At 31.5% G+C, this 11,328-nt stretch overlaps 2 protein-coding genes across 3 annotated transcripts in view; one reads left to right on the top strand and one right to left on the bottom strand.

Moving 5' to 3' along the window:
* Positions 1-8,195: 8,195 nt before the first annotated feature.
* On the bottom strand, positions 8,196-10,936 carry LOC105344161 (heat shock 70 kDa protein 12A-like). Its single transcript, XM_011451823.4, has 4 exons — positions 10,616-10,936; positions 10,285-10,503; positions 10,056-10,206; positions 8,196-9,357 (listed from the first exon to the last, which is right to left on the bottom strand). Exons 1-4 carry the CDS (start codon positions 10,934-10,936, stop codon positions 8,291-8,293), a joined length of 1,758 nt encoding a protein of 585 aa, XP_011450125.3. The 3' UTR covers positions 8,196-8,290.
* Positions 10,937-11,093: 157 nt separating this feature from the next.
* Positions 11,094-11,328, top strand: part of LOC105344160 (heat shock 70 kDa protein 12A) — a 150,945-nt gene continuing 150,710 nt past the window's right edge. The window contains exon 1 of one of the 2 annotated variants that reach the window (XM_011451822.4): positions 11,094-11,272. In XM_011451822.4, coding sequence (XP_011450124.3) covers positions 11,242-11,272 — 31 coding nt within the window. In that variant the 5' untranslated portion in view covers positions 11,094-11,241. The remainder of the gene's footprint in view (positions 11,273-11,328) is intronic. The other variant, XM_066065280.1, reaches the window with a different exon arrangement.

The following is an 11,328-nucleotide window of genomic DNA, read 5'->3' as shown; positions in this document are numbered from 1 at the left end:
GTAGCTAAAAATTATGTACGAAACATCTACAAGTCTATTCCCCGACGAATTTCGCAAGTATGTTGCTTAAAGAGACACTTAAAGAGACACTTGGCTAAATACAATGGTATAGTTTTATGAATATTATTCAGTTTGCTAAAACAGGTACTGATTTTTTTTTTCGAATAATCTTTCTTACGTCCGTTGCGCAACGCTATTTTTTTTTTTATAATACTTGCTTAATATTTTTTTGGAAAATGGAGGGAGAAGCAGATGGCTTTTATGGTCAATTAGTGAATTCGCAATTTATATCACTGGATATTCATCTCCGAACATTTTTGTAACCGTGCGTTAGGGTACTAATAATCTTTCAGTGAAAGTGCATTTACATCTTAAAGTGTAATATCTCTCTGCCATTAATTTTACCACATATATTTTTTTTAAATTTCGTTTTGATTTTCATCAAAGTCAGTACCAAGAGATTCCAATGAAACATAGTCAAAGTGATGAAGCGCTGCTAGATTTCTCAAAAAGTGATAATGTGTTTAATCATATTATAAAGAAAACAAGTGAAAAGCTGTCAATGTGACAGCAAACCGGGTTTTCTTTTATGTGAACTTTATCCATAATCCATGTCAACCCATATCCAGTGAAATGGTGTACCCCTTTATGCAATATTTTGCCAAAAAGTGACTAAGTTCAAAAGCTGGTTTTTTTTCATATATTATCAGAAATCAAAATCCTAGCAATATGCACACCTCTGATATACCCTATGTACAATTGATCTGCAAAACAATAACTTCCTATCTTGAAATCTGTAGGAGGAGTTATACATACAATGAGGGTACCCTATATGCAATATTTTGCCAAAAGTAACTAAGTTCAAAAGCTAGTATTTTTTTCATAAATTATCGGAAATCAAAATCCTAGCAATATGCACACCTCTGATATATGTACAATTGATCTGCAAAAGAACAACTTCCTATCTTGAAAACTGTAGGAGGAGTTATCCGTACAATGAGGGTACCCTATATGCAATATTTTGCCAAAAAATGACTAAGTTCAAAAGCTGGTATTTTTTTCATTAATTATCAGAAATCAAAATCCTAGCAATATGCACACCTCTGATATACGTACAATTGATCTGCAAAAGAACAACTTCCTATCTTGAAAACTGTAGGAGGAGTTATCCGTACAATGAGGGTACCCTATATGCAATATTTTGCCAAAAAATGACTAAGTTCAAAAGCTGGTATTTTTTTCATAAATTATCAGAAATCAAAATCCTAGCAATATGCACACCTCTGATATATGTACAATTGATCTGCGAAACAATAACTTCCTATCTTGAAAACTGTAGGAGGAGTTATCCGTACAATGAGGGTACCCTATATGCAATATTTTGCCAAAAAATGACTAAGTTCAAAAGCTGGTATTTTTTTCATAAATTATCAGAAATCAAAATCCTAGCAATATACACACCTCTGATATATGTACAATTGATCTGCAAAACAATAACTTCCTATCTTGAAAACTGTAGGAGGAGTTATCCGTACAATGAGGGTACCCTATATGCAATATTTTGCCAAAAAATGACTAAGTTCAAAAGCTGGTATTTTTTTCATTAATTATCAGAAATCAAAATCCTAGCAATATGCACACCTCTGATATACGTACAATTGATCTGCAAAAGAACAACTTCCTATCTTGAAAACTGTAGGAGGAGTTATCCGTACAATGAGGGTACCCTATATGCAATATTTTGCCAAAAAATGACTAAGTTCAAAAGCTGGTATTTTTTTCATAAATTATCAGAAATCAAAATCCTAGCAATATGCACACCTCTGATATATGTACAATTGATCTGCGAAACAATAACTTCCTATCTTGAAAACTGTAGGAGGAGTTATCCGTACAATGAGGGTACCCTTTTTGCAGCGGCCCGCCCGCCCGCCATTTTCACCATTTTAATAACCGGATTTTTCCTTCGGAAAACCCGGTTAAATAGACATAGTGATTTAAAAAATCTAAATTTTACCATCCTAGCATAAAATTAAAAATATTAAATGCATATAAAAACACAAATATAGCTATATACAATGTCAAATCATCTTACAAAACATAGTGAAGCGCTGCTTTTTAGTTCAGAATAGCACTTGGTTGTATATGATTTAAACAAAAACTACTTCAATCAGCAAGAGTTATCTTTCATTATCATGAACTATTGAATGTATATGATAAATTACTATAGTTTCTAATTTTTCAGAAGAGGTTTTCTATTTTTTAATTTGGATAAGATAAAAAGAAAATGGATCCATATGTTTTGGAATGCTAAAAAAGTAAACCAGAGCATTTTGTTATAACACAACAAGGAGATCAAATGAATGATCTTCCAGTAATTGGTATAATTTCAATACAGGGACATATTATCTTGAATAAAATGTGATATTGTTCTTTTTAATATTGTTTTCCCATATCTGATCTTTAAGAATAGAAAAACCTGTTTTAACTTTAAACATTTGAAATGTTATCAGTTTCAAATGATGATGATTAAGACTGTAGTTTGCAATTGTCTTAGTATGTTTTTTCCAATCATTATAGATTTACCTTTGTGATCGAGCTATTAAGAGAGAAATTAAAAAAAATCCATCTATAGATTCTCTGGCCCAAACTATCAAATACGTTTTATTCATGTACTGTTGTAGAACATATATTATTTAGTTATACATGTATTTAAAAAAAATCCATTGGGTGATGGGAGAACGGGAGGAGGGGTATAGATATTAACTCAAAAAAAATTTGATCAATATGATTAGTTTCTTGTACTTTTTTGTAGAACTTTTCTTTCTTTTTGCTCCCCTCCTCCTTCCGGTTAAAGTTGGGGCTGAAATTTCCGTTCAAATTTCATCTTTTAATATTTGAATAAATGTCGCCTTTTTTTCAGCAATAAGTGGGGCTGAATACCGCCCCCCCCCCCTTGTTGTTACATACCTTGGTAATTGTGAGTTATCAGAAAGAAAGTGGGAATATTTTTTACAGAAGTTATCTCTCTTATCAGAGAGACATTCCACCTTAAAAATCTTTTCATTAAACAACCGATAAATAACAGGCAAACTGGGTGTATCATAATGATGATGGATAAAGAGTTCCAAAGCATTGATATAGATAATATGGACTATTTATTGCTGAAACAAGTCTTTGGCATACAATGCTTTAAGGTATCTGATCCATAATAGCAGCAGATTCAAAGATTATGGATGCATAACATTTATGTATGGGCTTAAAACTCAGTATACTTGGACATAGTTTTCATGTTTAGGTATCAGTATGTAGGATTGGAATGTGTCCTAATAAATGACCTTTTCCTGTTCTCTAAGAGTTGCCCCCCTTTGATTTTAATCTATAAAAATCAATTTGAATAAATATATATACGGTATAGATTTTATTTTTTATGGTTTTTGTACTCCTAAGGATTAAATTCACCTTTTCACCAAGCATTTATTGATATTCTTAGTATTCACTTTTCTATTTAAATAAATGTACTTGCCCTAAAAGACCTAATGCAATATTTATCAATTTATTACTGCGAAGTAAATAATATTTTTGAAAATTTCTTCCGGCAAATATTTTTCTATACTAAAAAGCTTTGAATTGATAAACAAATCTTTACGTATATTGTTAACTTTTTTAACTCATAAAGTTATTTTAATTTTCCATTCTTTTTAACAAAACGTATTGTGATAACGATTTCAGGGGCTGTCCGATATGCCATGTGCATTGTCAGATATCTCATTTTACTCAAATAGTAATATGAACATTAAATCCCTTCAAAATCTTCTCTGTGGATTAAAATCTATAATTTTGCTATTTTAATCTATTTCTAAAATGTGTTTTATGCTGATTTAGAAAGACGTCTTTGGAACCAAGCGATGTCTTTCCAGGACTTGTAACGACTACCAGATAAAAACTTTTTACTTTTTGGAAAAAGGAAAAAGTCACATGGGGTTAGAAAAAAGTCTTACAAGCTTTGCTCAGATGTATGTGATAGAGCATTTTATTAAAGTATACGAACACCCCCAAATCCTGACACAGGGGCTCGTTTACGTTACTATTTCTTGAGCTTCTTTACTATAACATCTCGGTAATACCGACTTGTAACACTTTTGTCCTTCAGTACGGAATTTGAACTATATATTAAAAAATCTCCTTTGTACTTATGGTTCTTTTGGCAACTTAAAGCCTTCTACAGTGTTAATTAAGCCATATTTTATTTCAAACTTCCTTACTGGTTCAAAACACTGCACACGTGTTTTTAATTCAATTTGTGATACATTTCTAGGAATTGCTTAGCCGTTTGTATTCGTACTAGTTTGTCATCTGCAATTTAATGTATAATCCATGTGACAGACATATTTTCAAAGAAGCTTTAAAATGCAATGCATCCGCGATAGGGATATGCCAACAGCTTTTGCAATATCACGATTCGAATGTGTATATGTCATCACTATTAATTATTTCCCTGACGTTTGAGACATTTGCCCAGCTTGTTACAGTCACAGGTCGGCCAGAATTTGCTGTATTTTTGAAGAACTTTGTACCAGTCAAAAATGTCTTTCTCCACTCTCGAACTGTCTTCAGAGCCAATAACTTCCGCTAATTCATCATTGAATGACCTGGTTTTGAGCAAACTTTCAAACAAGGTCTAATTTCTTTGATATTTTTAACCCGTCTCTAATCATTTTTACAACAATGGTTAAAGACAATTGAAATGACGTCAAGTTCAGAACTATGTGGACCTGAAGACTCGTGTTTTTACAGTATGAAATGTGTTAAATAGAGCTATCCGAATGAAATATTATTGGCGAATAATATGTTTTATAGCATTGTATCGCTAATTCTATTTTATTTTTTTTTTGGAAATTCTAATTATAGTTCAAATTTTTATGATAATTTTTGGCTAAGTCGTCGATCTTGTACCTATTTATAAACGTCTGTGCTTGTACCTTGTAATTAGCCAATGAAATCAAATATTTTGATCATATAAATATCACTTTTGTTTTCATTTAAGTGTGATAAACACGTGTTTTTGTAACCTAAGCTATTGGTTGTTTTGTAAAATTTAACCAACCACCATCCCCATCTAACCGTCGAAATATTTTTATACTTTTAAAAGTCATAATAGACTGTGCAAATATCAGAAATTCATACTAATGTTTTACATTGTGTGCATCATGGTTGTCAGTATATATGCAGAACTGTGTACAGTATATGCCACCTTAATTTTTACATTTTTATATTAAGGGAGATCACCATGCCATTGTTGTTTACTATTTTTTGTTTATATTTTACATGGTGATCTCAATATTTTTCAGGTGTTTTTAACTAATAAGGGAGATCCCACAGTATCTGTTCAATAAGTCATTTAATAAGTTTGAGTATTGACTTTGTCAGAGATCTCCCTGTTTGTGATACTGTTTATTTGTGCAAGTTTTTTATTCATTATTGATAAATGACATTGTTTCGTCAATGATTATTTAGTTGTTTTTAGGGTGAACAATTTACAAGATGCAGTTCATAGATGGAACAAAAGATTTGAGTTTATCAGTGGAGTAGGCTTTATTGGTCATTATTAAGATCAATGCATGGGCATAAAGTATTATTATTTACAAATTCTTATAAAACGTGTTTGCGCTGTGCTACACTACACATCATAAATTAATCAGTCCTTGGATATCTTGTGATAACCAATAGATCTATGTGTATATGTCTTATTTCTTTATTCCAAATTCTTATCATAAAGGAGCATGATCGGAAAATCTCTAATATTGTTGCGTTCATATCCTTAGATTTAAAAAATATAAAGCACAAAACAAAAATTATTCGTCGTAGAAATTGACTATTGTTTTAACTAACAAATTTTGTCCATGCTACTTCTTGTAATAGAACCTTATGCAACTCTGTTTTATTTAGGCAATAGTGTTCGATCAAACATGACATTTAAATGACTAAACATTGTTCTATTTTGCGGGCTTGGATTTCATGCAAGCTGGTTTCATAAGATTGTGTCAATTTACGCAGATATTTAAATCATTTCTGTAGTATCAAACAAATGTAGATAGCAAACATTAACAAGAAAATAGATTTTATCGGTCATAAACAGACCCTCATTGTCAATTTGTTAAAAATAAACCACAATGTTTTAAACTTTATACCTTTAATATTGTCTTAACTCTGGAGTCTTTTTCTTGTTGATGAATCAAGATAAACTCAACCTTGTTAGCAATACGCTTTTTATTTTTTATTACTTTAGTTATATAGACTGTATGAATCAACTTTTAACGTATTCTTGATATAACCCTGATATGCATTTCACATGTCTGAATTCAACAGACGATTATTCTTATCACGATCCAAATCGTTAAAATATAAAGAAATTAGAACAAAAGTTCTACGTTAAAATTGTTCTATATGTGAATTTTAACATAGTGCTAATGTCAAGTGTTAAAATCAAATATCTATAAAATTTGTATCAATGTTCACAGAATTTAAATTCAAATCAATGTAACTGGGACATTGGAGTCATCGAAAATTCACTTTTCAGTTTATTTTCTTTATCTCGTTACACACTAGATTTGGTCAATATCATTATCGGATTTTTAAAAAAAATCTAAATAATTAAAAATCAACGGTCAACAAACAACGAATAAATGTAGAAATATGAATTCTCATAAATGATTCATATTCCTTTTCAATATGAAAACCAGATTGAGTCATGTTTTGGTGTTAATCAAAAATCAATGAAATTTATTATATTTGTCCCGAGTTCTTGCTTCCACCACTTTTTACTTGATAATTCAATAATAGTAAATACCTTTGTACTCAAACTACGTTCATCCACTAATATGAAAAATGTCCAGGTTATCTGTTTTGAAACGCCCCCTCTACCCCTTCAGGTTTCAATACATATCCCAAAATTGAAAGTCTACGGAGATTTTGCATTGCATCAGCCATTAATAAGCCCGGATGATAACGTTAAAAAAATTGCGCGAGGCATCCCGAGTACTTTTGAATGGAGAAAAGATGTTAACATTTCCCATTATAAATCTCCTTACGAAAATTGTTTTCGTTCCTGTGAAATTTTATGAGTGAAAAGGGATAATTGTTCAATAAAGATGTTTTCGATATATTCCCTTTCATCGATTTCAATTGTATTTCTTTCACAGGCATGTGTACTTTTATTGAAAATCATCAAAAATTGATGGAAGCAATAACTTGGGACAGACTATAGACAAGTTTCTGCTATGTTTGAAATTTTGCAGATTTGTATGAATAGTGTTTCTTAAGAAAGGAGTCGTTTCTGGTTTTCGACTTGTCAAACGTAAATTTAATTAATTGCGCATTAAATCAAGATGAAAGGAAATTAAAATATTATATTTTTCTTTCTTTTTTACTATCGTACAACTTGGCATAGAAAAAGTAATCAATCTTTAGAATCTAACAAGGACTGTATTTTTGGCGTAATACTGGCGTAAGAAAATATCACAAGTTTCGCAATTCAGAATAGCTGCAGATTATTGAAATAGTTCTGTGATTTTAAAAACGATAACATTAAATGTTGGATTTTTTTACTAATGTGAACTAATGATATGATTCTTGGGTTTCAGAATATGTTTTTAAAATATGATTTGCCTATCAAATTACATTCTATACATTGATTTTTGTGAAAAAATCACTAAAATCAGTTTTTCTGTCTTATTAAATGGTCAATAAATTAGCTTTTCTGTCAATTTATATCTTTATATAAAGTCTTCATACTTCATTAAAATCAGAAATATTTTATTATTGGAAGCATAAAAAAATAATCCAAATTTCTTCACAATTGGAGAAAATTAGAAGAAATGCGGGCTAAGCAATATCAATTTTAGTATAAATATTTATTCCAATTTAGTATAAGCTAATAGACATTCTGATATTTTATCATTTCATTGAAGAATAGAATCTTCAAATCTTAAACAAATGTCTACAGAACTACAAAGAGCTAAACTTATTTTTATCATGCTTTACGTTGAGGTAGTGACTTTGACCTGGCCTTTATGCGATAACAAAAAGTCAAATTTGATTAAACTGATAGAGTCATTTGGTAATATGATCTGTTTGACTGTGTCAAAATTTCATGAATTTCTTATCATAAGAAGTATGTTTGATAACCAGAGGACTCCTTCCTTAATTCTTTTATTAGAAATAACATAATAGTCCAACGCAAAATTCTCATTTGAGAATACAACAAAGCATTGAGAGAATGACTTCCTCGTTAATTCATGAATTCCAGTCTAATAGTTTTAATCCCTTTCTTGTCTTTTAAACGAGCGATAATTTCTGTTCCAGCAAACTCAAGTGCAACAGTACATTCATATTGAACCGGAAATCCATTTTCTGGGGCTTCAATTTCGATTGTTCCGTGTTCAATGCACCCTTTGTCGGTGACATACCTAACATCGTTTTTCTTCGATATAAACATAACGCAACGTATTGGACGGAATCGCTTATGCTTTCTGTTTTCATCTTGAAATGACTCTTTCAAGTCGTATGAAGACACGTCTCCTAGTTTCACGAGATCTCCAGCTTTGTAAAGAGCTCTAAAGCATTGTTTACACCACGTTTCTCCTTCTTGAACAACTTTTTTATTTTCATCATCTCCTTCAATAAACGGTCTCATCGTTTGAATACCATAAGAATAAGGACAAACTCTTGCCTTAATGATATTATTCTCATGTCCATACAACACTGCACCGCAGACCACTGCTAAAGACGAATCGAACGGAACGTACACAGGTATGTGTTTGACGTATTTGCGGATCTCAGAGACAACGGCAGGAGACTGAGCCAAACCTCCTACAGCCAACACACTGTCGATATCTCCATGTTTTGAGAGAATATGTTGCAGTTCCTCAAAAACATTTTTAGCAATCGGGATAAAAAAGTTTTGTAACAAAAATGAAGATGGGAAGAATAATTTCCCGCGACCTTTAATCTGCACGGCATTTATTTCCATTTTTTTAAACCGGTCTTGGATAGAATACTCCCAAAGGTTTTCTGCCATTGATTTTAGAGATGAAGGAATCTGAAAGCATATCTGTTTGTCAGTGCTAAGGTCTATTGAACGTTTTTTGTTTTCAAAATTTTCAATCAGCAACATGTAGTCAGATCGATGTTTTGTTTTAAATTTATTTAAAATTTCTTTTCCAAACACGTCCTCCAGCCACTGTATTAATTTTTCGTTGATGTAGACTCCGCCAAATGCGCCTCCACAAGCTCTTTCTACGATGTGAATTTCTTTTTCACTTTTGATCGCAATGACGCTTATATCTGTTGTGCCCCCTTATAGAAATTTTAAAAGAAGTGAATTAAATTTGTTATTTTTTCTTTTCAATTCAAAAGCAAATGCCTGTCTGTCCTTCATTCTGTCTGTGTGTAATACTTTCGTTTCCGGGTGTTATCTTAAGGTGGTATGAGACACGTGACGATGGTCATAAAAAGTATTTTGAATTTAATATACTTTTATTCATATGAATATCGTAAGGTGTCCAGTAGCATCTTAAAATATCATCCACAAACGAAGTGTTACGCAACGACAGAATGATATACATACAGGCATTAGACAGACGGAAATACCGAATTTATATATCATAATCATGATCAATAAATATGAATAACAAGGAATATTTTTTCACAGAAAGCTAACATTCATACATTCTTTTTTAATATTTTTTTTTATATAAACACAACACGATATCTTTTTTTCTTAGAGATATCTACTTGAAATAGTCTACTTATTTTTGCAATTTTTTGCGGTTTATTTTTAATCGCAAATACATGTATATTTGTATATTGAATATTAACCGTACTGTAATATTTTCCATATCTTGTACCTGTCGAGAAACGTAAATACATGGTGGCTTCATTAAGGATAAGAAAGATCATTGCTTAATTTAAAAAAACCCAGGAAAAATGCCATTTAACAAATGATATGGTTGCCTTTACCATTACATTAAACACCAGACAATGAATTAGTTTACCTCCCATATCAAACACCAACATCTTCGTTTTCTTCGCTAGATTGCTGTCGTCTTTCGCATTAGAAATATTTTTCATATTTTGAAATCGGCAATACAGTGCTGCAGCTTCGGGTTCATATACAAGCATGACGTCATCTGATTTTATTCCCGCCTGGCAATAAAAAGGGATTTTATTTTATTTAATCATTAGAATTGCGAAAATATATTCAAATTCTACAATTACAAATACCTTTTCTGCAGCTTCCTTTGTAAACTGTTTAGCGGCATCTGACCAAATGGCGGGAACTGTAAGCACCCATAGGATGTCTTGATCTCTTAAAGGCATTCCTCTCTGCTCCAATCTTTTGAATAAATCATCCTTAAGATATCGGATGATCATGCTGATAATGGTTAGCCCTAGCATCGGTTTACCGCATTCATCTTCTATAATGTCTGTTCTAGAAATTTTCTGTTTTAAAGAAAAAGACACAATTAAACACATATAAATATTTTTTTTCAAAGTATACAAATTACTAGTTGATTTTTATCTCTTTCTCTGTCTAGTTTTAAACGTACTTTACCTCACGATAGAGCAGTCTCATTTTAATCTTCGTAAAGAAGTAGCAATCTTGGTGCTTCCCAGTTTCGACAAGATTTGAATATTCTTCTTCTGCCGTATATCCAAACGATTTGAAGGTTTTGTCAGGATTTAAGAGAACAGATGAAGGAGCCTTTGGTGACATCGTTTGGGATCCATTTCCGGTCCAGTGGTTTACTTCAATCTTTAAGGGATCAAGTCGGTAATCATTCCGAAAGGAAAAAGCATAACCACTGTATGCTGTTCCGAAGTCTATGGCAGCGACAAGAAGCTTCCCGTCCAAGGAGCTAGTACCGCCAGCCATTTCATGAACTATAAATAAGACGTATTACGGTATATAAGGAAGTTTTAAAGATGACGTTAGGTTTAAACATGTTTTAAGAAATGCCAATAAGCCACGGATGATAGATTAAACTCAAACGCAATTTGTGCAATGTATCTGTTTACTTGATAATTTTCCAGAGATCTTTTAATTTGATACGTTGTTATTTAAACTAATAACTGCGCCTTAATCTAACAAGTATGTTTTCTGACAAACGGTGTAGCACAGACGATTTTTCTGTTATTTTGATAATCTAAACTACTAAAAACAGTGTAAGAAAACAGATAATGACCCAAGAAAAACAGAATCCCAAAAAAGGTAAGTTAAAAACAATAATTTACTAAAACGAAAATACTTTTGAAATCAGTTTCTCA

This window comes from Magallana gigas, chromosome 7, assembly GCF_963853765.1.
Source record: "Magallana gigas chromosome 7, xbMagGiga1.1, whole genome shotgun sequence".
NCBI lineage: Eukaryota > Metazoa > Mollusca > Bivalvia > Ostreida > Ostreidae > Magallana > Magallana gigas.
The sequence above is the reverse complement of the archived record's forward strand: the minus strand, read 5'-3'. Positions and strand labels throughout refer to the sequence as shown.

Bases quoted from the DNA above. Each gene is read 5' to 3' on its own strand.
- LOC105344161 (XM_011451823.4), bottom strand. From the start codon at position 10,936: ATGGCTGGCGGTACTAGCTCCTTGGACGGGAAGCTTCTTGTCGCTGCC. The intron at 10,207-10,284 runs GTATTTGTAATT...TTTTATTGCCAG, and splicing joins CAAAGGAAGCTGCAGAAAAG to GCGGGAATAAAATCAGATGA. The intron at 9,358-10,055 runs GTAAACTAATTC...AATTTCTATAAG, and splicing joins GTTGGTGTTTGATATGGGAG to GGGGCACAACAGATATAAGC.